Raw genomic sequence first — 27,047 nt, 5'->3', positions numbered from 1 at the left:
AGCTTGGCGAGCGAGAGGGATTGCCCTGAGTTCGTTGATATTGAGATGTAGAACCAGTTCCTCTACCTGCCATAAGCCCTAAGTTGTCAGGCTTCCAAGATGCACTCCCAAGCCCAACGCGGACACGTCTGTTACCAATGTCAAAGTGGGTTGGGGAGGGTGGAAAGGAACCTACCATGCGGGGTTCCAGCCACCACCACAGGGAATTGAGGGTGCGTCTCGGGATGGTCAGCACAATGTCCAGGCTATCACGGCCCGAGTTATAAACAGAGACGAGCCACGCTTCCAAGGGTCTGAGTCGTAACCTGGAGTGTTGAACCACGTTAAGTGCAGGATGCCTAGCAGTCTGAGACACTGCCTCACCGTAGTGGTGGGGAAGCTGCAAAGGGTGCTGATTATCTGCGAGAGGGCCAGGTGACGCATGTCTGGCAGGAACGCACTCACTTGATTTGCACCCAGAACTGCTCCAATGAATTGTATTCTTTGAGTTGGGTGAATACGGATTTGCTGACGTTGAGAATGATACCTAAATGTTCGAATGTGTCTCTGACCATTTGCACCTGCGATTCCACCTGCTGATAGAAGCGGCCCCAAAGGAGCCAGTTGTCCAGATAAGGATAGACATGAACGTGGTGGTGGTGGAGAAAAGCTGCTACAACCACCATGAATTTGGTGAAGACGTGAGAAGCTGTGCACAGCCCGAATGGGAGGGCTGTGAACTGATAATGCACCTTGTTCATCACAAAGCGGAGGAACCATCTGTGAGCCAGGGTGATACATATGTGAAAATAAGCATCCTTCATATCGAGGGCAGCGTACCAGTCTCCCAGGTCTAGGGAAGGGATGATTGTGCTCAGGGACACCATGCAGAACTTCAAGCTGACTATGAACTTACTGAGCTCCCACAGATCCAGGATGGGCCTGAGGTCCCCTTTCACTTTGGGGACATAGAGCAGTGCTGCGATCGAGGATGATGTCGAAGCAGGGACCGGTGTCGTGAGCAGGATCGGGAGCGGTGCCATGAGTGGGAATGGTGCTGTGTTGGGGAGCAGTGCCGCGAGGTAGAGCAGTGCTGTGAAGTAGAGCGGTGCCAGGATGAGGCGCAGTGCCATGATGCAGAGCAGTACTGCTGCACAGAGTGGTGCCAGTTCTTCGAGTGACATCTGGAGAGTGCAGGCTGAGGCTGGTGCTGAAATGCGAAAATAAGCGTCCTTCATGTCGAGGGTGGTGTACCAGTCTCCTGGATCTAGGGAACGGATGATTGTGCTCAGGAAGACCATGCGGAACTTCAAGGCGACTATTAACTTGTTGAGCTCCCGCAGATCCAGGATGGGCCTGAGGCCCCCCTTCACTTTGGGGAGGAGAAAGTATCGAGGATAGAAACCCTTGTCTTTCAGCTCCTAGAAGGACCTCCTTCACTGCTCCTAGAGTTAGGAGAGTCTGGACCTCCTGGACGAGAAGTTGCTCATGAAAAAGGTCCCTGAAGAGTGACAGGCAAAGGGGATGGGAAAGCGGGGAGAAGCAAAAGTGGATAGAATATTCTGCTTCTACCATGTGGAGCAGCCACCAGTCCCACGTAATAAGGGACCATGCAAGGTAGAAGCAGGATATATGGTTCAGGAAAGGAGGATGAATGGCCGGGTTGTGGACTGGTAATCCATCCTCATGCACACCTTCAAAAGGGGAATTTAGGGCCCGGACGGGGTCTGGGGTGCCCCTGGTCCTGCCCAGAGGGAGGGAACAACGGCTTGCAATGACTATATCTGTTTCTCCTACAGGTGAAGTCCTGTCTGAGCCTAGGGGGGAAAGACCGCCGCTGGGTGGTCTGTGGTTTAAAGGGCTTCCTTTGGGTCACCGGAGTGTGCTTGCCGAGGGACTTAATTGTGTTCCGGGAGTCCTTTAGGCTATGTAGTCTGGAATTTGTTTGGTCAGCAAATAGGCCCTGGCCATCAAAGAGAAGGTCCTATATTGTTTGCTGAACCTCTAGGGGAAGACCAGAGGATTGGACCCAGGCATTGCAATCCCGGACGCCAGAGTATGCGCCGTCAAGTCTGCAGTATCCAGGAAGTCTTGGAGGGAAGTCCAAGCAACAGCTCTGCCCTCCTCAGCAATGGCCCCACCTCCGCTCATGACTCAGAGTGAAGAAGCTCTTTAAATTTTAAGACTGAAGACCACAAGTTATAGTTGTATCTACTCAGGATCACAAGTTGATTAGTGATCCTGAGAGAGAGACCCCTCATGGAATAAACTTTCCTTCCAAACAAATCAAGCTGTTTAGCGTCTCCTGATTTGGGTGCAGGGGCCTGCCTCTCTTTTTCATTCACCACCTCCGCCACAAGAGAGCATGGGGGAGGGGAGGTGAAGAGATACTCATATCCCTTAGTGGGAACAAAGTATTTGCGCTCAGCCCCTTTGGCAATAGTGGGAATGGAGGCAGGCATTTGCCAAATAGTCCTGGCATTGGACTGAATAGTCTTTATAACTGGTAAGGCCACCCTAGAGGGCCCCTCTGGTGCCAGAATGTCCACCAGAGGGTTCTCTTCTTCGACCACTTCCTACACCTGGAGGTTCATATTCAAGGCCACTCATCAGAGGAGTTCCTGCAGGGCCCTATAGTCCATGGTGGTGGCCCAAACGTGGAAATACCCGCCACTACCTCGTCAGGGAATGACAAGAAAGAAGCCACAGTCAGGACCGGTTCCATGGCGGCCTCTTGATCCTCAGGGACAGGGTCCTCATGAGTACTGGGTGCAGCCTCCACAGGCAGATGTGACACTGGGTCCAGGTTTTGTGGTGGGTCCTGGGGTAGGCGACTGAGGGTTGCCTCAGGGAGGGGAGATCCTGAATGGGAAAGTGGAGACGCCAGGAGGGATACCCTGGGCCCTATGGTACACCCAAGGGGTCCAGAATTGCCACTGGGGTGCCGAAGCATTCTGTGTTAGGCTCCCCGGCCCTGATCTGGGCACCTCACAAGCCCCAATGCCCTGCCGGATCTGAGGGGAGGACAATCTCGAGCGGGATGGCCAAGGGGGAGTGGTGCAGGATTGCACCAGGGAGGCATCCTCCTCTGACAGATGGGATGGATGCCATGAAGGGTAGCAGGGTCTTGACGTTGATCGGTACCATGGTGCAGGGTGGTGCCACTGCGGGGAGCCATGGTGGGATGTGGAGCAGTTCTGCGAAGTAGAGTGGTGCCACGATATGGAGCCTCACCAAGGTGGGGAGCAGTGCCAGGATCAAGAGCAGTGCCGCGATCAAGGACAATGTCGAAGCAGAGACCGGTACCATGAGCGGGAACGGTGCTGTGTTGGGGAGTGGTGCTGGAAGGTAGAGGTAGAGGTAGAGTGGGATGGGGCACAGTACTGCGATGTAGAGCAGTACCTCTGCATAGAGTGGTGCCAGTCCTTTGAGCAATGCCCGGAGGGTGCGGGCTGAGGCTGGTGCTGAGAGCTGTGCCGTGAGGTCACAGAGCAGGACCTGGACCTCGAGTGGGACTATGACCTATCCACCAACACCTCAAGAGAAAGCAGCGCCAAGGGTCGGGGCTGCAAGACCAGTGCCACGAGTCGGACCAGTGCCATAAGTCAGACCAGCACGGGGCATAGGTGCGATGCCAGGACTCAGAGCAGCGCCGGGACTCCGAACAGCGCAGAGAACCTGGTCGGGGGGCAGATGGTCCGAACATGGCCGGCTTGCCTCTGGACGGTGCCATGCCTCAAGGGAGGGGAGGCCTCAAAGATGGAGACTTGGGCGCCATCCTCTCAATAAGCCCCCTAGCGGCTTCAAAGGTGTCCAGAGTGGAAGACATCATGACCTCCCGCACATGCAGCCATGGCGATCCAGGAGTGTGGGGCTTCCTGGGGAGCCAAAGGCCCACGACGACTGTGCCTAGACCAAGAGTCTGTCGGCGATAGGCCTGTTCCCTGCACTGTCCCTTTCCAGGGATGCAGAGTCTGTGGTAGGCCACTGGGGGGACTTCCACTTGGCTTGTTTCTTATGGGCAGCCGGTGAGTGAGAGCGGTGCTGGGGAGAATGCTTCTGCGGCCCGGGGGACCGGTGGCCCCTGTGTTGGCATGCCCAGTCCTTTCTTGGTACCGCAGATGGCACCGCAGGAGGAGCGCTCTGTACCGAGGTGCTCAGGGCCGGGTCCTGCTGCAGGCGGAGGGCTGACTCCATAAAGAGTTGCTTTAGGTGAATGTCCCTCTCTTTCTTGGTGTGAGGCTTGAAAGCCTTGCAGATCTTGCACTTATCCAATTGATTGGCTTCTCCCAAACACTGGAGGCAGGAATCGAGGGAGTCACCCATGGGCATAGGCTTAGCGCAGGAACTACAGGGTTTGAAGCCCTGGGACAGCATGCCCCGAGGCCCTGCGGGGTGCGTGTTGGAGGGGAAGCCCCCCCAACCACTAAAGACTACAATTAACAATTAAGTGAGAACTCTTAATTAACAATGGGTAACTATATGTGTAAGCAGAGTCAGGATGAACTGTACCCTGACATCTGGTGGTGAAGTATGGGAAGTGTGGAAAGAATGTCTGGAATGCAAAATCTCAAATATTTGCATAGGCACGCCTGCCCCATCCCGGACGAGCCCCCCAAAATGTAACCCTTCTGCCCCTCTGAGTTGCACCAAACAAGGCCAGGTTCATATCCAGGGGTTCCGTTTAATAACAAGGGCATAACCGGCTCGAGCTGAAATCACAAAAGAGCTGAAATTTACTGAGCTGGGAGCACTGAGTACTTGCAACATAGTGGGGAGCCTGAAGCGCTAGTACGTGGCAGAGCAGGCTGAGCGGAGTGGACAGTTTATGGGGAGGCTGGAGCGGACCACAGAACAGCTGGGTGAGTGAGCGGCCTGGCAACCAGTTATTGGTTGGTTAGCAAACCCACAGACCCCCGAGCGCGGAGCCGATAGTTTGCAGGGACAAACTGCGAGCACTCACGAGGCAACTGGTGGAGCGGAGCAGTTGTGAGATGTCAGGACCCGTAGGAGCAGAGTGTGAGCAGCTGGTAAGGCGGAGCAGTTCGTTAGAGAAGGCGGAAGCAGAAACCCACGGAGAGGCCAGGGTAGTTTGGCCGGACCACGTAAGGTGCCCCTTTCACCCAGGCTGGGGGAGGGACCTCTAAAAATAGGACCTGAATTCTGGAGGTGGCATGACCAGAGACTTTTGGGTTGTTTGGACTTGGGAAGTGATTGACCTTAAGACCCTAAGGGGAGACTCATGCCAAATGATACTTGGGTTTGGTGTTAGTGTTGTTTTATAACTTTGTTTGTGCGTGTTTCTAATCAGGATGCCAATTGATTCCTCCTTTATTAAAAACGATTTCGCTTCACTCAGGACCCGTGCTTGCTGAGGGGAAAGTATGCTCCTAGAGGCGCCCCAGGAGGGTATGTTGCTAAGTGTCCCAGGTCCACTGGGTGTGGCTCGAGCCGCTTATGCCTTGTGTTATTGAAACGGAACCCCTGGATACTGAACCTGGCCCTTGTTGCTGCCAACTCAGAGGGGCAGAAGGGTTACATATGCAAAGATTAGCAGAAGAGCTAGGGATAAATGGGACACTTGCAAGCAAGAAACCACTGTTCCAACAACCGTCACTGGTGGTAAGAAGGAACTGAAGGGGAGTCGGGCCAGCAGGGTCGTATATAGAGCGCCATATCAGTGCCACTCCAGGGGGCTTCACAGCCAGCCCAACGGGTAGCTGCTAGGGAAAAGTTAAATAGTAAAAATCTTAAAAATATCTTTGAAAATACACATATCTTTAAATATATAGAAAATATTTTAAAGATCAGAGTAGCAAACTCCAGATTGTGCCTGATACAATTTATATTAAAGCAAGGACAAAACTAAACAGAGCTACGTGAACGTCAAAATTTGCCAAAATAAATAAAATTAAAAAAGAGAAATGCTGACATACCAGGACACAGGAGAACAAACAGAATACAACAAAATGCCTTTAGACAATCATAACAGCAACAATATTTTATTTTAACTTATTTGAGAGATTGAGACTCAAGAACTGGGACAACCACTTTTTTTGGTCAGACCAACAATTTTGAAATTTTAAGTCCTCATGAACAAGTGATCAGAAAAGTGTTTCTCACACTAAATGGGATCATGAAGTGCTAGAATATTCTTTACTGTTCAAAAATATTGATCTATTTTGCTGTGTCCCTTATGTTACTGTCCCTAATTTAATTCAATAACTGAAGACCTGAATCTAAAGCCCAGTGAAGACAATGCAAGTCTCTAAATTTATTTCAGTGGTTTTTGGAACAAGTCCCAATATTGTAACTAGTCTAAAATTACCTGTACAGAACATATCACTAATGTGAAATGAAAGTCTACATAATTCAAAACACTCCTTCTCCTCTAAAGTGGTATGCAACCATTCACCATCCAATGTTCAAAAGTTTCTGTACTACTTTAACATCCCATTTGTATCATATAGTAATTACATAACTTCTTCCCAAAAGAGGATTTATAGAGTATGTTACTGCTCATCCCCAAAAGCAAGGAATTGTTTTAAAAAACAGATACGTCTTTCCAAAGAGCTTAAAGTCTCCCTCTGAACATGAAATAGGGAATAAGCCATTACACCGTACACAAGAGAAACAGTGGTTTGAACAATGCTCAGGAGTCGTGTTTCCTGAAGCGGTAAGTTTTGTTCAATCAATATCTTGTTGTGGTTCCATTTATGGATATGAAGGATTTCTAAAAAAGGAGAGAGTCTGAAGAGACATAACAAAGAAGAATAAAATGAAATTATCGTCCTACTTTCCTATGTGAAAGTGTCTTAGTGATAGATACAAGAAAGGGAAGAACAAAAAATCAAGGCAGTTTTTAAAAATCAAACGAGACAGCAATCTCCATTTTAAGTATAATGAGCAAACAGAGTGGTACAAAAACAGTGGTTATGACTTCTGGGCTGAAATTTATCTATGGTGAGCAGCAAGGGAACAATTAGGAAATACATATAATTCATAGCACAGCAGCAGTCAAAGTGCAGCTCGTGTTGGCTCACATCACAGGCTAGGGGGCAGACTGGGACTGCCTCTGCAGGCGTTCTTTTTTAGTCCAGTGACTATTTATAAGGGGGCTCGTATTTAGAGTGGGTGGCTTGAGTGGGAACCTGCTGAGGCTTGAACTTGGTCCCGGCCAGAGCCTGGACATAGAGGCCAAGTGTCTTAAACATAGTGCAGGAATCTTTCAGGCTGTGCAATTTCACGTCCATCTGTTCTGCAGACAGGGCCTTGCCATTCAAAGGTAGGTCCTTCAAGGAGTTCTGCGTCTACTGGACAGCCAACAGCAGGAGCCACAACACCCACCTCATGGACACCATAGACCTTGCAGCCATATCCGTAGTATCCGACGCTGCCTGCAGGGTTGCCCTGGCAGCCGCTGTACCCTCCTCCACCAGAGCTTTGAAGTCCTTCTTGTCATGCTCCTGGAGGGAGTCCTGGAATTTGGGCAGAGAGCCCCACAAATTGAACTCATACCGACCAGGAGAGCCTGATGGTTTGCCACCCTTAACTGGAAACTCAAGAATGAATAAAACTTTCTCCCAAATAAGTCCAGCCTCCTTGAATATTTATTTTTCGGAGTAGGGGCTGGTTGGCCCTGCTTTTCCCTGTAGTTGACTGACTTGACCACCAGGGAGTTGGGCGCAGGGTGGGTGTACAGATATTCATGCACCTTGGTGGGCACAAAGTACTTCTGTTCTGCCCTCTTAAAGATGGGGGACAAGGAAGCTGGGGTTTGCCACAAGGCATTTAAAATTTTTGCCACCCTTTCATGTAGTGGGAGGGCCACCCTGCCTGGTACCAAGGCCAACAGGACGTTGAAGAGGGAGTCCGACAGTTCCTCCACCTCCTCAGCCTGAAGGTTGAGGCTCAATGCCACTCTTTTCAATAGTTCCTGGTGGGCTTTAGAGTCCTCATGCGGAACAGAAGGAGGAGGGACCGTAATCGCCTCATCAGGGGAAGATGAGGATGTGGGTGCGGTACTCTGCGTACCCACTAATACCGGAGGTCCCACCACTTGGTTGCCCTCCGGGCATGGAACCGAAGATGCACACCCCACCAACTCCTTTCTGGGAGGCAGGGAAAGGGAGGCAGATGGTCTTTCCAAGGTTCCGGCCACCAAGCGAGCTCCCACTGGCGGAGGCCGGGCTGGTGTACAACCTGCCCCTGTCCCTGGACTGGGAGAAGCAGTGACATCAGGAACAGTGCTGACCACGAGACCATGATCTGGACTTGGAGGAATGGTACCACTGGTAGCAGCTGCTCCACAATTGGCTCCAGAGCAAGACAAAGAATGGGAATGGTGTCAACGCATGTATTGCAACGGGATACGGTAGCCTCTCAGAGATGAGGACCATCTATCTCGGTCTCGATGGGGCACACTCCCCTCATGAGGTCTGCAGTCCCTTGAGGCAGAGTGGTGCCTGGAACCCCTGTCAGTCAGAAACCAGCCAAACAACCTGGTGGGGGTCAACGGTGACCAGCATGGACTATGCACAGGATAATCACTGAGCGGTGTACGGCATCGGGAACATTCCCTTGACAGAGAGTGGTACTAACCAGGCAGCAACTGCAGGGATCCAAGCGGTGGCTTGCCTCTGGACCAGGGAGCCCGTGGTGGCGGTGCCCCCGGTACCAGCAGAGACATAACATCCCGGGCCGCTTGCCGGGCCTCCAGCGTGGAGGGCAACCGGACATCCGGGACAGCCTGTGTTGAATGGGCCAGGCTACTCCACTCAACCTGAGTTGGAGGTCTGGAGGCCGATGGGGACCGAGAACTGTCCAAAGTCGGTCTAGTCTGTCCCCTGGTCTTGCTTTGGTGCCTCAGCAGAGAAGACCTCTTCTTAGCCTTCTTGGCATGCTCCGCGGTGCTGACTGGTGGAAGGCAGCAAAGGGTCGCTGCACACCGACACCGCGATACCCAATGCCGACTCGGAGCGGTGCACCGGAATCGGGGTCAACACCGACTCCATCAGAATGGCTTGGAGCCAAATGTCCTGTTCCTTCTTGGTCTGAGGCTTGAAAGATCTGCAAATCTTGTAGCTATCACTGAGATGGGTTTCCCCCAGATAGCATAAACAGTCCATATGTGGGTCACTCACTGGCATTGGCCATCTGCAAGTGTCACATGAGTTAAAGCTCGGGGCATGTGGCATGCCCTGACCCGGGCACACTAAACTAAAGTGACACTAATCTAAATTACTTTAACTACAGGTACTACTAACTATGAATGAACAAGAGTTCAAGAGGAAAGCTGTAGACAAGCTGGAGCAGAGCAGTTCCGATGCACCTTCACTGGCGGCAAGAAGGAACTGATGGTGGAGGGAGCGCACAGCGCTCCTTATACTGCTCCATAGTGGCGCCACTCCAGGGGTTGCTAGGGGCGCTCCCCTACAGATACTGCTAGGGGAAAAACTTCCGGCACCAGTGCATGTGGCGAGCACACACACACCTATTGTGGAATACACATGAGCAATCCCTCGAAGAAGAAGGTGTGCAAATTTAAAATGATTCCTTCTCCTGTGATGTCTCTATAGATATATGTCTTTATTCTTTTTTACATTTAAACAATGAGAAAAAGGAAAATTACTGAACTGTGAGTTCAACACTGCATTTTAAATGAGGACAAAGACCAGAAAAGCAAGTTACAGAATATATACAGAGTAGCATAAAATACGAGCAAAACACTAGTAATAATATATAGGGTTGTTTCTTTATACAAGCCAGCGTCCTAAAATTTAAAACAAAGATGAGCAACATTTAAGTACCTACATAGTGAACAGAATGTTGATAATACAGGTCACTTCAGTCTAGCAGACAAAGATCTAGCAAGAGCCAATGGCAGGAAGACAAATTCTGACTAGAAGTAAATTGCACATGTTAACAGTGAAGATAATTAACCATTGGAACAACTTACCAAGGGTTATGGGAGATTCTCTGTCACTAGAAATTTTGAAATCAATTTTATGCTGAAAGATATGCTCTAGTTCAAACAAATTAATTCAGGGAATTCATATGGCCTGTATTACAAGGAGGGCAGATTAGATTATTACAATGGTCCCTTCCAGCCTTATAATCTATGAATCTATGATTGGGAGGAAAAAATTTAAACAGAAAAATGTAAGCAACAACTGGGAATTGTTTAAGATTATATTACCAGACTCCAAAATCTCACAATTCCACTATAACAAATTGATGCTGATTTGGTTTAAAAAATCGCTATGGTTAAGAAAGTGAAACAAGCAATGAAACGTGTATAAACATGGGGGAAAGGGAAAGTTGATAGCAATGACTGTGAATAAGAGGTTATGAAATATAGACAATCAATAAGAAAAACTAAAGATATCAGTGAAACATCTATAGCAGGTAAAGTTAACAATAAAAGAAATATTAAAATATATCAGGGACAAAAGAAATCCCAGTACAGTAACTCCGCACATAACGTCGTCTCGCTTAATGTCATTTCGATCTTACATCCCTGCTCAGTTACAGAACATGCTCCATTTAAAGTTGTGCAATACTTCGCTATAACGTCGTTTGGCTTCCTGCTTTGTCCACAGCTGGCAGCCCCCTTATAAGCTCCCTTACGCCCGCTCCCTCCACAGCACTTCTCGCCCACCAGCAGACCCTGTGGATCAGTGCCTTCCCCCTCCTCCCCCCACCTCCTGCCCGCAGCAATCAGCTAGCTTGCGGTGTTCAGGAAGAAGGGGGGAGGAGCGAGGACTCGGCGTGCAGGCTCCCCCTCCCTCCCAAATGACACAAACCAGTTGATTGCCGTGGGCAGGAGGCAGGGGAGGGAGAGGAGAGCCTGCACACCGACTCCTTGCTCCTCCCTCCTACCCCCTGAACATCGCAAGCCAGCTGATTGCCATGGGCAGGAGGGAGGGGGGAGGAGCGAGGACATGGTGGATCTCCCCCCGTCCCTCTCACCTCCTGCCCGCAGCAATCAGCTGACTTGCGGTGTTCAGGAGGCAGGGGAAGGAGGGGGAGCCTGTGCCCCATGTCCTTACTCCTCCCCCCTCCCTCCTGAATGCTGCAAGCCAGCTGATTGCCAAAGGCAGGGGGCAGGGGAGGGAGGAGAAGGTGTGTGGATGCCACGTACGGAGTAAAGGGGAGGAGAGGAGGTGGGTTAATGATTTATAGATTTATAGATTCATAGACTCTAGGACTGGAAGAGACTTCAAGAGGTCATCAAGTCCAGTCCCCTGCCCTCATGGCAGGACCAAATATTGTCAAGACCATCCCTGATAGACATTTATCTAACCTACTCTTAAATATCTCCAGAGATGGAGATTCCACAACCTCCCTAGGCAATTTATTCCAGTGTTTACTACCTTGACAGTTAGGAACTTTTTCCTAATGTCCAACCTAAATCTCCTTGCTGCAGTTTTAAGCCCATTGCGTCTGTTCTAATCATTAAGGGCCTAAGGTGAACAAGTTTTTCTCCCCTCCTCTTATGAACACACTTTTAAATACCTGAAAACTGCTATCATGTCCCCTCAGTCATCTCTTTTCCAAACTAAACAACCCATCCTGTTCAGTCTTCCTTCATAGGTCATGTCTCAAGACCTTTAAACCATTCTTGTTGCTTCTCTGGACTCTCTCCAATCTCTCCACATCTTTCCTTGAAATCAGTTCCCAGAACTGGACAACAATACTCTAGTTGAGGCCTAACCAAGCGCAGAAGTAGAGTGGAAGAGAATGACGTCTTCGTGTCTGTTTACACACACTGTTAATGCATCCCAGAATCACGTTTGCTTTTTTTGGCAACAGTATCACACTGTTGACTCATATTTAGCCTGTGTCCACGTATGACCTGTCATAAACAGATAGTAGAAGTTAATAGAACAGAAAAGTAGTTTATTATCTTTTTGACCTGAAAGGGTTAACGAAGTCAGTAAGCCTGGCTGTCCACCCTGACCAGAGATAATCAGGGGACAGGACACATTCAAATCTTGAGGAGGGAAATTTCTGTGTGTGCGTTAGAATTGTTGTTGTTCTCTCTGGGTTCTGAGAGTGACTGACGTGAAACCAGGTTTCTCTCGCAAGCTCTCCAATACAGACTCTTACAGTTCAATAGTGAGTAACTAGGTAGAATAAGGCGAATTAAGGCTTATGTTTTTGTTTTCTTTATTTGCAAATGTGATTTGGCTGGAAGTTTAATTGTGCATTTGGGCTGGAAGGAAGTTAAAATTTGTATTTTGCTGAAAGGATTTTAATTGTACTTGAATACTTAGGCTGGGAGGGTATTCCCAGTGTTATAGCTGAAAAGACCCTGTACCTATTCCATTTTAAATTTACAAAAGATAATTTTTATTGTTTTTCTCTCTTAATTAAAGCTTCTGTTTAAGAACCTGATTTTTTTTTTTATTCTGGTGTGAGACCTCAGGGGACGGGGTTTGATAACAGGGAAATTGGTGAGGAGAAAAGGGAGGAAGGGGAGAGAGAGGCTAATTTCTCTCTGTGTTAGGATTAACTGGTCTCTCCTCAGAGAAAGTCGGAGGGGAGAGAGAAGGAGTGGGATGGTGCATTTTTTCCTCTCCTGTTAAGAATTCAGGGGAGTCTGAAAATCACAGTGATCTTCCAGGGTAAACCAGGGAGGGGAAGCCTGGGAAGGTAATGGTGGGGGAAAGGGTTTACTTTGCCTTGTAGTAAGATCCAGAGGGTCTAGGTCTGGGGGGGGCTGGAAAAGGTTTGAGGGACCAGAGTGTACCAGGCACTGGAATTCCTGTGGGTTGCAGCGCTACAGGTTTAAGTTGTAAATTAAGGTTAGAGGAATTCATGCTGGACCCCAATCTTTTGGACGCTAAGGTTTTCAGAGTGGGGAAATTGTAAATCAATGACAGACCCCTAGATCTCTTTCTGCCATACTCCGTCCTAGACAGTCTCTTCCCATTTGTATGTGTGAACTGATTGTTCCTTCCTAAGTGGAGCACTTTTGCCATTTGTCTTTAATTGAACTTCCTCCGGTTACCTCAGAACCATTTCTCCAAATTTGTCAGATCATTTTGAAATTTTGACTTGTCCTCCAAAGCAGTTGGCAATCCCTCCAAATTTGGTATCGTCCCGCAAACTTAATAGCTACTTTCCTATGCCAACATCTAAGTCGTGATGAAGATATTGAACAGAGCGGTCCCAGAACAAACCCCTGTGGAAACCCACTTGTTATACTTTTCCAGTAGGATTGGGAGCCATTAATACTACTCTCTGAGTAACGGTTATCCAGCCAGTTATCACCCACCTTATAGTAGCCCCATCTAAATTGTATTTGCCTAGTTTATTGATAAGGATATCATGCGAGAACCGTAATCAAATGCCTTAACTAAAGTCTAGTATCCACATCCACCGCTCTCCATTATCCACAAGACTTGTTATCCTAGTCAAAGAGATTGATCAGATTGGTTTTGACATGAATTTTTCCTTACAAAATCTATGCTGCTATTTCCCTCACCTTACCACCCTTCCAAGTGTTTTGCAGATGATTTTCTTTTTAATTACTTGCTCCATTATCTTCCCTGGCAAAGAAAGTTAAACTAAATGGTCTGTAGTTTCCTGGGGTTGTTTATTGCCCTTTTTATAGATGGGCCACTATATTTGCCCTTTTCAGTCCTTCTGGAATCTCTCCGTCTCCCATGATTTTCAAGGATAATAGCTAGAGGCTCAGATACCTCCTCTATTAACTCCTTGGTAATTCTAAGGATGCATTTCATCAGGCCCGGTGACTTGCAGCCATCTAAACTTTTCTAAAGTGATTTTTAACTTGCTCTTTTTTTATTTAATCTTCTAAATCCTACCCCCTTCCCCATAAGCATTCACTATGTTAGACATTCCTTCAGACTTCTCAGTGAAGACCGAAACAAACAAGTCATTAGGCATCTCTGCCATTTCCAAGTTTCCTGCTACTGTTTCTCCCTCCTCACTGAGCAGTGGGCCTACCCTGTCCTTGGTCTTCCTCTTGCTTCTCATGTATTGATAAAAAGTCTTCTTGTTTCCCTTTCTTCCCATAGCTAGTTTGAGCTCATTTTGTGCCTTTGCCTTTCTAATCTTGCCCCTGCATTCCTGGGGGATGCGGGCTTGGGGGAAGGGGTGACGTGGGTGGGCAGTGGGTTTAGCCCCCTGCCCCTGGTGCTTGCAGAGTAGGGGAAGATGCCGCTGCTGCTGCGCAATGTGCTTCTCCTAGCCTACAGCACCTTCAGCCTCCTTCCCTGCCTCACTATCACCAGTGCCAGTGGGCTGTGCCTGTGTGGGGTAAGGCAGGGGCACCTCCCAACTATAGTACTGTACTGTATGGCAAAAAAAAATTCCCTGGAACCTAACCCCCCTATTTACATTTATTCTTATGGGGATATTGGATTAGCTTAACATTGTTTCACTTAAAGTCGCATTTTTCAGGAACATAACTACGTTCAGTGAAGAGCTACTGTACTCTGCTACTGAATTCAGATGGTAAAATTTTCAATAAAGAAGCAGAAAAGGTAGATGTGTTCCATAAACATTTCAATTCTGTATTTGGAAAGAAGCTGGATATGTATTCATATATTTCAGTGATAATTAAACACCTTCCGTTCCAACAATATTTAGACAGGATGTTAAACAGTATCTCCTAAATGAAAACATTTTAAAATCTACGTCACTTTCCCTTAAATTTTAAAGGAGTTGGCCAAGTAGCTCTCTGAACCGTAAAGTTGAGTTTTAACATAATTTAGAACACTGAAATGGAAAAAAGAGAAACAGAAAAAAACTAATGTTGTAGCCATATTTTAAAAGGCTAAATGGGATGACTTGGGAAAGCACAGGCTGATTAATTTGGCACTGATCACGAGCAAAATCATGGAAAGGCTGTTATTGTACTCAGTCAATAAAGGATAGTAACATAATTAATGCCAGTCAACATGGTTTTAGGGAAAATAGATGTAAAACAAACTTTATACCCTTTTTACATGAGTTTACAAGTTCAATTAACAAACCTAGTTGTCCTGATATAATATACTTAGACTTCTGTAATGCATTTGAATTAGTACCACATGACAGTCTGATTAAAAACTGGTGCTATACAAAATAAATGTAGCACATATTAAATGGATTAAAGTCAGGTTAACTAACATCTCAAAGTAATTGTAAATAAAAATCATCTTCCAATGGAGATATTCATAAGCAAGGTCCCACTCTGATTTCTTATTGGCACAATGCTAGTCAATATTTATAGATTTAATAGATTTTAAAACCCAAAAGCACCATTAAATCATCTCATATAACCTCCTCTATTTCATAGATCTTTCAGTTTCACCCAATTATCCCTGTGTTCAGCCTAGTAACTTCTGTTTGACTGAATAATAGTTTCCAGAAAGGCATCCAATCTTGATGTCTTAGAGTATGTTTACACAGCTGGCCCGGGTCAGCTCACTCCGACTCGCTGGGCTTGGGCCGTGGGGCTGTAAAATTGCAGAGCAGATGTGCGGGCTTGGGCTGGAGATTAAGATCTGGGACTCCATGAGGGGAGAGGCTTCAAGAACCTGGGCTCCAGCTTGAGACCAAACATCTACCCTGCAATTATACACAGCTTGATTTGAAGACATTACGACATGGACAATCCACCACATTCCTTGGTAGCTTATTGCTGTGGTTAATCACCGTCACTGTTAAAAATTTGAGCCTTATTTCTAATTTGAATTTGCCTGGCTTCAGCCTCCAGCCATTGGTTATTGTCATGCCTTTCTCCACTAGATTAAAGAGCCCTTTAGTTGCCAATATTTTCTCCCCATGAAGATACTTATACTCTGTAACAAAGTCACCTCTCACTTTCCTTTTTGACAAGCTAAACAGATGGATCTCCTTAAATCTCAGAGGCTCATAGACTTTAAGGTCAGAAGGGATTGTCATGCTCATCTACTCTGACCTCCCACACATTGCAGGCCACAGAACCTCACCCATGCCTGAAATAGAACCCTAATCTCTGGGCGAGTTACTGAAGTCCTCAAATCATGGTTTAAAGACTTCATGTTACAAAGAATTCACCATTTTCAGTAATTTAAACCTGCAAGTGACCTGTGTCCTATGCTGCAGAGAAAGGCAAAACCGCCCTAGGGTCTCTGCCAATCTGATCAGGGGAAAAATTCCTTCTCAACCCCAAATATGGCGATCAGTTAGATCCTGAGCATGTGGACAAGCCCCGCCAGGCAGATACCTGGGAAAGAATTCTCTGTAGTAATTCAGAGCCCTCCCCATCGAGTGTCCTGTCTCCAGCAGCTGGGGATTTTTGCTACTGCCAGTCACCAATGGGCCACATGCCATTGTAGGGAATCTCATCATACCATCCCCTCCATAAACGTATCAAGTTCAGTCTTGAAGTCAATTAGGTTTTTTGCCCCCACAGCTCCCCTTGGAAGGCTGATCTAGAACATCACACCTCTGATGGTTAGAAACCTTTGCCTAATTTCGAAAGTGTCTTGCATTGAGGTTTTTTCTCTAGCTCACAACTAATTTTTGTGGCTCTTCTCTGCACCATCTCCAACTTTTCAGTATCCTCTGTGATGTTCATCATTGCTGCAAGCAAGAATGAGAAAGTCAGGGGGATGCAGGTGACATTCTTATCCATCCTGCTGTCAGAGGATAAGGGCCCAAGCAGAGACAGACTCATCCTCAAGTCGAATGCATGACTGCACAGATGGTGTTGACAGGAGGGCTTTGGCTTCCTTGACCATGGGATGCTGTTCCATGAAGGACTTCTGGGCAGAAATGGGGTCCACCTAAAGAAGGGGAAGAGCATATTGGGACACTGACTTGCCAACACAGCAAGATGGACTTTTAACTAATTTCAAAGGCGGTGGATGACAAAAGCCCACAGTTAACTATGCAAAGATGACCTTGACAGATTCCCAGAATTTGGGGAGCTGGGAGGAATGGAAAATTTCAACAGGATCATATAAGCAACAAGAAAAACCATGGATGAATATACTCAACTTCTTAGATGTGTATACACAAATGCGAAGTACTATGGAGAGTAAACAGGAAGTACTGGAAGTCTTAGTACACAAGCTAAATTATGACTTAACTGATATCACAGAAACTTCATGGGATACATCTCATGACTGGATTATTGGTATAGAAGGTACACCTTGCTCAGGAAGAAAGACTCTGGATGAAGATAAAAGGGATAGGGGGAAACAGGGGTAATGTCATTGTAGAGGTCTACCATAGACCACCAAATCAGGAGGAGGTGAGTCAGACATTTCTAGAACAAATAACAGAAATATCTAAAACACAAGACCAGGTAGTAATGGGGGACTAACTGTCCAGATATCTACTGGAATAATAATACAGCAAAACATAAAAATGTCCAATTTGTTCTTGCAATTTGTTGGAACAACTTTTTGTTTCAGAGGGGGAAGACGTAATTAGGGGAAACATCCATTTTATGCTTGATTCTGACTAAGAGGAAAGAATTGGTTGCGAATCTCAAGGAGGAAGGCAGCTTGGATGAAAGTGAATCATGAAATGATCGATTTCTTGAGTCTAAGGAAGGGAAGGACTGAAAGCAACAGAATAAGGACAATGGACTTCAAAAAAGCGGACTAACAAACCCAGAGAACTGGTAGGTGAGATCCCATGAGAAGAAAATCTAAAGCAAAAAGGAGTGCAGAAAAGTTGGCTGTTTCTCACAGAAACAACACTAAAGGCACAACAGCAAACTATCTCAGTGCAAAGGAAAAACAGAAAGAATAGTAAAAGGCCAATATGGCTGCATCAGGACCTCTTTAATGACCTGTAAATCAAAAAGAATCCTACAGAAAGTGGAAACATGGACAAATTGCTAAGGATGAATACCAAAGAATAGCACAAGCATGTAGGGACAAAAATCAGAAAGGCTAATGAACAAAATGAATTACACCTGGCAAGGTAATAAAAGGCAATTAGAAGAGGTTCTATAAATACATTAGGAACATGAGAAAGATGGTACTCAGGCAAGGAATCAATATTCTATAGTGAAGGAGACTTGTCTATTGAACCTAATTTGATGGAGACTGTGTAGTGAAGGAGATAGGGGACTGCAGGAAGAGAAAGGTTTAACCATGAGATCACAGAGTTGAAGTCTTCCTGGAGAACTGGATTCTTTCCCTGCTTCTGTCACAAGGATCCTACGTGATGCTGGCAAGTCACTTACAATTAGTGGCCACCTCGAAAAAGGTTGATGTGTTTTCCTCATTTTCTGTGACCTCACTTTGAGACACTTGGGATCTGAAGTGCTGAGCACTCAGAGCTGCAAGTGAAGTGAATGGGAACCATGCTTTGAATGTATAAAGTGCTATAAAATACTAAGTAAAAAAAAAAAATCAAGTCCTAGAAGTCCTAAATTGGGTACCCAAAATTAGAGAAGATTTTAAAAAATGGACCTTATTCTATTAAGATTATTATTGTAGTGTTTATGGAACCCAGCTGAGATTGGGACCCCATGGAGTTAACCATGGTATAAACACAGAGTAGTACATAGTCCCCATCCCAGAAGTTTACAATCTAAATAGAGGAGACACAAAGGGTGAGAGGAAAGGAAATATACAAGTAGAGAGAAAGCAGCAAAGAGTCCTGTGGTACCTATAGACTAATAGATGTATTAAAGCATGAGCTTTTGTGGGTGAATACCCACTTCCTCCCTGATACTTGACACCAAGTAGAGAGAAGTAAGTGGTGGTTTGCAAATGTCAAGTTGGTGCCATGATTTGTGTGTGTGTGTTTGTTTGTCTGTTTTTATTCTTTTTGAAGGGTTTTACTGGGAGGGAGTTATCTAAAGAGAGACAAACAAAGCAAAGGTTGAAATAGAATGTCCAGAGTAAAAACTGTAAAAAAATGTTTATCTGTACCTCAGTTCCCCATCTGTAAAGTAGGGATAATACCACATCTTACCTTGAAAAGATAAATTCATTAATATTTGTAAAACATTCAGATTCTACAGTGATGTGCCACAGAAAAGTCCAAGAATTAATTGATAATTCTGTATTCAATGCAGGGTTTGGATAGTGTGGAGTAAATAAGACATGGGGCCAGGAAATTAATGATGAGGATAAAAAAACATTGAATAGCTACCCATTCACTGTGCACCACATGTAGTCTGCACAGAAGGAGGTAGGTGCTCTATGGGAAAAATGTCTGTGATCATGTAATTAAAGACTTTTTAACAGTGCATATGCACAAGAGGGTTGAATTAAGGTTGCATCCAACTGTTGTCTATATTCTTATACTTAGATTGTAGGCTCTTTGGGACAGGGGCAGTCTCTGTTACATGTTTTTACAGGGCTAGCAGAATGGGGCTCTGGCATCTAGATGCTACCACAACATAAATATAACTTAAAACTCAATAAATCCAACATACTTGTCGCTGATTTCTAAGACTTAGAAAAATTAGTGCTTTGTCACACTTCAAAATTTGTTCTTATCATCTTTTGTTCATCTAGTCCAAACAATGGGGTACAGAAAGCTCAAAATAATCTAACTTGTGTCTCAGCAGAGAACTATGCATTGTACAAATACTGGGTTCTAGTTTTTAAACAAACAAATTTAATGTGGGAGTGTTGGGAAGTTTCCTGAAGTTTTTGAATGCCTAAGGGAGGTCTAGAACTTGTTGCAAGCAAAACCTAGTTTACGCTTTGTGTTGTAATACATTAAACACTTCCCTTGCAAAGACTGACTTCAAATTAATTGTTAATGTGAGAGAGGAGGGAAGATGGTAGTGTTGGTATGTGCATATGAGTGTGGTACATTAGTTTCAGATTTAAGAGTTTAGAGGTATTAACTCTTTGAATTATTGCTTTGCAGTGGTCTATAGCACTTTACAGTTGAGTATTCCCCTAAATGTACAGGGATTTTCCCTCCTGTTCACTTTCCCTGAAAAATATTCACCAACAGCAGAGGGGCATGGAAAACTCCTTCAGCTCAGAAGCTTGGGAAGAAGAGGGTGAAAAGCAGTGTAGGCAGCACTACATAATTCTCCCTAAACCCTCGTTTCTCAATCTCTGTTGAGAAACTGCTATTGCAGACTTTCTTACGGAAGGCCGTGTAATAATTACCGTAGTCTACCCAATGCCTGGAGTGAACTCAAGTGTATTTTTTTAATACAGACAACAGTACAATGGAAGAATTGCAGGAACAAACAAGAGTTCAAAGTGGAAAGCGTTTTAAAATGAGAAACAGTCATGTAAGTTCAACAACCTAAAATGGATTATTAATAACCTAAATCTATTCTCCTGTGAGCCCAAACTGCTGTCTTATAGTAGGCTAAATTCCAAGTATTTGGAAACAATAGTAAATATTTTTTCTTTGATTGAACAAACTTTGTGATGCCAACCTCAAGCACAAAAAACAAATTAGTCAGGTTGCCCAAAATCAGAGATCTTTTTTTTTTGAGAGGTTAAGTTACCTTATAATAACGGATGTTCTTTGAGGTTTGTTTTCCATATGCATTCTAATCATAGTATTGCACACTCCCTAGCAATAGAGATTGGAAGTTTTTTTCTTGTTAGCAGTCCCCAGTTGGTCCTTATATGTTCAAGGAATAACCCCCGCCCAAGTGCATAGAGGGGCAAGGCAACTAAGTGCCTCTCAGTTCTTTAACCAGCCAAAACCTTACAAGGACTTTCAATAATGGGGATGGGTCTTAGAATCCATTTAGACCAGTGGTTCCTAAACTTTTTACTAAGTTGATCCATCAACTGCATTGTCTCTTTTTGGGACCCACCATTACGTATATACACATATGCATGTGTGTGCCTGTTCTTCCCTCTGCTCCCTTTTCCCCTTACAGTGTATCAGTATATACATTTCACAACAATATTAACGAGTAGTGTGACCCGAGCTTTCATTTAAGCCCTTAAATAACATTCTTTGGTGACCCAGAATGGACATACCAGAATCAGGACATTCCTGTAACTCCCTTGCCAGTTGGCATTAAGGGGTTCTTGGGTCACACCATTTCAACTGGTATTTCCAGAGCTGCTGCAATCCTCTTTAAAATATCTTGCAAAGATCTATAACCATCTGTTGGTGCGAAGGAAATTATTATTACCCCTTCATAAGCAGGAGATAAATTACAGGAGGCTGCTCTGACTGACCTTGTCATTCTTCCTCAGAGGAAACCTCCTGATATAGATAAGAGATGTATGAGGTTTCTCATCAGGATGACCAATTTCTGATTGTTCAGGTGCTGGCTACCTGTGCCTTGAATGAGATGAAGATGGGTCTCTACAGTCCTGATGAGGAGCCAAAGAATATCAGTTTGGCCACATCTATTACCCATAAGGGTAACCACATGGTAGCCCAAGGAGGAGGAAACCAAGAAGCATGGGTAGGTACATAATCCTTTACAAGAAGACTTCTGAGATCTGGTTTTAGGACAAATGTCCAGTGAGAGATATACATATAAGAAATAAAGGAAATCCCTCCAAACTGGCTTCAGTAGCTGATGAAGTTAATGCAGATTCTTCCAAATAAGGATGAGTAGCTCTTTAAGGAATCTTCATTAAGTGAATACCAGATCAGAAGTGTAATAGGCAATACTGATGATTCACCCCTACAAGATAACGATAATGGATTGTCACTATGAACCAGAAGTGATTCTGAATGAGCAGATACCACTAAATCTCATGGTACCATAAACAAGGAAGCTGAAATAATCAGTACTGATCCTGTAGCTGTAGAACCTATTGATACCAGTGTATGCAGTATCAAAAAGAAAGAAGTCAAGAAGGCTGTATCCTTGGCCTTAGATAGTGCTTTGTGTACTTGCTACCAAATCCTTGCATACTGATGGAGCATGTACCGTAGACAGTACCGTAATCTTCAGAGGTTTGCTGAAGCCTTAGAATGATCAGAAGTCTCTCTGTGTAATGTACGAAGCTCTCACTGGTATCCTTTAGGATTTCTTAGGGCACTTTCTTATGTCTTGAGGTGATCTCATCTTCTTTTTCTTTGAAGGGCCAGGAGAATGAAATTTGTTTCCCTTTTCAGCCAAAGATCTTTTAACTGCTCCAGCAGCACTATTTGTAGAGGGAACACTGGAGACAGACTGATCTGACTGACCAGAATCTGAGTCAAATCTGATAGATCTGTCCAGGAGTTACACCCTAAATTTAATCTCCATGTTCTTCTTAGACCACTTGGCAAAAGAACAGTAGATAACACATTTACTAGAAATATGCCCCTCACTTTTGAGGAGTGTTTCTGGTCATCATAGCAATGTTATACAAGGGGCACATTTTAAAACTGGGAGATTTAGGAAATGGCACAGCTGTCTACTACCCAGCACCAACATCTAAGTAAATGTTAAAACTAGCTCAAAATACTAACACAAGAACTAATCTAAAGCTAACTGACTAAAAAAACCTCCACTATTTACAATAGATTAAACCCAATCTTAAAACAGAGATAAGGATTCTTTAGTGTTCCATCTCTAGTCTAAGGTGCACCTGAAGAAACAAAAGGTATGGCTACACTCACACTTTACAGCCCTGCAACTTTCACGCTCAGGGGTGTGAAAAAACACCCCCCTGAGCGCTGCAAGATACGGCGCTGTAAAGCCTCAGTGTAATCAGTGCCGCAGCCCTGGGAGCGCGGCTCCCAGCGCTGCAAGCTACACCCATAGAGGATGTGGTTTACGTGCAGTGCTGGGAGAGCTCTCTCCCAGCGCTGGCGCTCTGACCACACTCACACTTCAAAGCACTGCTGCGGCAGCGCTTTGAAATTTCAAGTGTAGCCATACCCAAAGCCCTTTATGCCCTCAGGCAGGCAGGGGAGGGGGCATTCTGTGAGCATGTGTAGACCAATAGGGAAAAAATTTTCTACCTCTGGTATCTGAGGGTGCACAGTACCATGACTGCAAGATATACAACCACTCAATGAAGAAGAAGAATTTTTGAGTTCTTTTGCTTTGCTTCCTGGTAAATCATGTTTTTTAGCTTTTCTCCATGACCATAAGAGACGCAAACATTTTTAAAAAAATGAAAGATGAGATTCTCATAGTTACATGACTAAACCATAGTGCTTCAAAGAAGGAGCTAACCACTACCTCAGTGGTTCCCAAATGCTTCCAGGCCATGACCCCTTTGGGCTCACCTCTATTAATGCCACCCTGAGGCTGCCAGGAGACTGAGAGGAAGCCTGCCCTGCACTCATTCTGGACAACCACAGCTCCTATGTGCAGCAGGATGGGGGGAGAGAGTGAAAGGGAGTCCACTCCACACTCACCCCAAGAAGTTATGGCTCCTGCATCCTATCATGCAGGACCCAGCTCCCTACTCCAGGTGTTATGACCTGGCATATATGGTCACAGCACCACTCAGGTTTGGTCTATCTGCCCCTCCATAGATGGAGACCCACAACCCATCCACCCCCCACAGCACCCTTTCTGTGATCCCCTGGGAGTCATGACCCACAGTTTGGGAACCACTAGGAACAAGTTTCTCTTATAGACAATCAATTCCATAATTGTCCACCATAGAGCTTTTTACACTTTCCTCTGAAGTAGCTGGTTTTGGCTACTGTTAAGAGTAACGACACTGGACTACATGGACCACTGGAACTGATAAGGAACACAGTAAGTGTGAATCACATGTTCAATATGTGAAAGCATATATGACCACATATGCATCCAGCCTATTTCTTTGGTATCAAATGTTGTAGGAACCTTTTGCTTCAGGAAGTCAGAAAACTGAAAATGCACAACGTTGAAAATGTGCCACAAGACATCCGTACTCCTGTGTTATTTCTAACTGCAAACCAGAATTCAATTTTTCCTAAAAACAGATGAATAGTTCTTGTGTATTTGTTACTAAATGTTTTGTTTTTTAAACACTTTTTTAAAAGGAAAGATTTATAATCATACTTAATTTTTTAAATGTGATTTTATAAAATGTTCATGAAAATCTAAATAAAACAATTCCTATCACAGCCTACAACAACCATGATCACACACTGCCTGTTACCTCTTTAATTTTGTCCCTCTTCTCTCGGATATCCTTATCTGTTGGGTCTTCACTGTTTATCCCTATGAGATTTGGTACTGGTACGGGTGGCAGAGGCTTGCTGTCTTTCTTCTTCATTTCTTGGGCTACTTTGTTCTTTTCTGTCTGAATCTCTGCTCGAATCTCATCTCGAGATTTCTTTAGCTTCTCTTTTGCCTCCTCTAAGGCTTTTTCATGGTCTGCTCGGATCTTATTTCTCAGGCGCTCCTCTTCTTCTCTAAAGAAACAAATGCTAGTCAGAGCCTGGCTTCATAAAGGAAACAACAATAGTGACAACCCCCCGTTAAAGAGAAGAAGCCATATTCTGCACTGGTTTACAGTAGGCAATTATGTTGACTTAGAGCAGGGGTCAGCAACCTTTCAGAAGTGCTGTGCCGAGTCTTCATTTATTCACTGTAATTTAAGGTTTCACGTGCCGGTAATACATTTTAACATTTTTAGAAGGTCTCTTTCTATAGGTCTTTATTATATAACTAAACTCATGTTGTATGTAAAGTAAATAAGGTTTTTAAAATGTTTAAGAAGCTTCATTTAAAATTAAATTAAAATGCAGAGCCCCCCGGACCAGTGGCCAGGACCCAGGCAGTGTGAGTGCCACTGAAACTCAGCTCATGTGCCACCTTTGGCACTCATGCCATAGGTTGCCTACCCCTGACTTAGAGTTTCACAGAAGTGTGTCAGTTTAGAATTTAGTCCCAGTTCTCAAACCGATTCCACACAGTTTCTCTTTGGTGCCTTATTTGTTCACGAACCATGCCAGAGCGCTCATCTTTCTGAGGCAGTGACTGGTTATTGTAAATCATGCCTCAGTATTTTCCCTTGCCCTTTCATTCAACAGTTTAGAAAGAAAAGGCCCCATGTTCTGAATTTCATCTACAGGGCTGACGTATGGTTTCATAAACGCATCTCTCCCCCTATATAGAACACACAAAATTATGTTTAGCAATGACATAATTAAAAAAAATACCAAGAGGGTTGTTCCCTACCTTTCGCTCAGGGTCACTGGGGGGGGGGGGCAAGCAGGGGCCCCCACGAGAATGGCTGAGGCTCCCGCCCATCCCCGTCCACACCCGACCCCATCTCCGCCCCTCTCAGCGCATCCAGGAGAGTCCCCTGAGCTCCGCCCCGCTCAGGGCCACGTAGTAAGGGGGTAGGGCTGTGAGCTCCAGTGGGGCCTGAGTTCCCTCCGCTCAGCCTGGAGCTCACAGCCCTGTCCCCTTACCACACAGCTCTGAGCGGGGAGGGGCTCAGGGGCCCCGCTGAAGCCACGCTGCAGCTGTCGAGGGAAGTTTCTGGATGCGCTGACACTCCGGGTGAGGGGAGAGCTGGGGGTAAGGGGCCAGGGCCGAGGGGGTTGGCTAAGGGGCAGGAAGTCCCAGGGACATTCAAAGCACAGGGAGGGGGCAGAGGTTGGAGGGGGAGGTCAGGGGACAGGGAATGGGGGTTGGATTGTGGGCATTCGGGGGGTCTATCAGGACTCAGCGGGGGGGTAGATAGGGGTCGGGGCAGTCAGGGGACAGGGAGCAGGGGTGGGGTCCTGGGATGGTGGTTTGAAAGGTCTCTGGGGGACGGTGAGGCAACAAGGAGCAGGATGGGTCGGGGATTCTGAGGGAGTGGTGGGCAGTCCGGGGGCAGGAAGTGGGTGGGTGTCAGATAGAGGGCAGGGTCAAGCTGTTTGGGAGGCACAACCTTCCCTACCCTAAAGCTCATTCAGCAGTTTGAGACTTGCAGAAGGGCCAAGCTGTTAGCTTTTCCATTAGGGCTACCATCCCTTTCACTTCTCAAATGTCAAATTATAGTCTATATTTAATTTCAGTGCCTTAGGGAGATTCATGTCAGCGGAGGGTAGCTTCATTTAAAATTAGCCACTGGGGGAGGGATTACATGAGAAGAGCAATATGAGTTTGGCGTGGGTAGGAGCCAAAGCGGACCGGGAGCATACAGCCTATATATACACAATACAAAGCAACTCATAAGCATATGCAAAAAAGGACTTCCCACAGGCTATGGTCCGCCACTTTGGCCTAAGGCCATACGAAACTGGTTTCAACCAGATAAAAGGAAGTTATAACTGGCATTGCTGTTGTCTACACATGACCGGCCACTAGGCAAGCAAAGGGCTTTCACAAGGCCGCGAGAGCGGAGACACCTGCTAGGCCGGACACAGTCTATCTGCAGTCCCCTACAATTTGTTTATATTAGGGGTATTTTTCCAAACTTTTGGAAGATGAGCCCCAGTCCAGGAAAATGAAACATCATCCCTACCCCTGCTGCCTGGATGTGTTGTTCAAGACATTACCTCGTGTTAATTTACTATACCTCTGTGCCCTCACTCTATTGTCCTTCCTCTCCCTCCTCCCTCAGTAGGGTTACCTCCATTTCTTGCAGGGAACACGAGTGTAGATTTTATTATATCGCTACAACAGTATTTGGTTGGACAGTGACAGCAAGTTAATACCAGAGGGCACAGTTTGTTAACTTTAAAATTTTAAATCACTTATTATAGTTGGATGGGAAAACTAATTCTGAGGCCCAGATGAGCAGTCAGATGCCAGCTTTGTGTTGCTAGAGATGAGTTCTCAGCATTTGCCTGATCCACCTGGGTTTTACGACAAGCCATTCAATCAGGATGGACTGGTCGGGGACTGTGTTTTTTGAGCGGCCATGTCTCCTTGAATGCACTTGGAGTGAGCTACAATTTGCTGTCGTTTACAACATAAACAGCGTGTTGATGCAACTCGTTATTGAGCAAAAGCAGGCTGCCTAAGCAGGATTCAGGGAGTCTGCGGCAAAGACAGACAATCTCCGGGGCACCTCCATAAAAAAATGTGCATACTAGTATTTCTTGTGGGGCCACTGCAGGGTCCAGCAACCAATTGCCCCACTTGCTCCCCCCCCACAGAGTGCCTGGGAAAAATTAAACCTTCCGCTCTCGGCAGAAACTCAGTTTTGAGAACGTCTTTACAAGTATCACTGGATTTCGCATAGCTATGCTAAAGGCACGAAAAATCTCTCTCTTGG

General features: G+C 45.7%; 1 protein-coding gene across 1 annotated transcript in view; it reads right to left on the bottom strand.

The window, feature by feature from the left end:
- The window catches only part of MAN1A2 (mannosidase alpha class 1A member 2), a 334,119-nt gene that overhangs the window by 219,680 nt on the left and 87,392 nt on the right, over window positions 1–27,047 (bottom strand). Inside the window, exon 2 of the mRNA XM_075071704.1 lies at window positions 23,988–24,243. Coding sequence (XP_074927805.1) covers window positions 23,988–24,243 — 256 coding nt within the window. The remainder of the gene's footprint in view (window positions 1–23,987; window positions 24,244–27,047) is intronic.

Source organism: Chelonoidis abingdonii, chromosome 1 (genome assembly GCF_003597395.2).
Source record: "Chelonoidis abingdonii isolate Lonesome George chromosome 1, CheloAbing_2.0, whole genome shotgun sequence".
Taxonomy (NCBI): Eukaryota; Metazoa; Chordata; order Testudines; family Testudinidae; genus Chelonoidis; species Chelonoidis abingdonii.
Note: the sequence above shows the minus strand (reverse complement) of the source record. Positions and strands in the feature narration are given on the sequence as shown.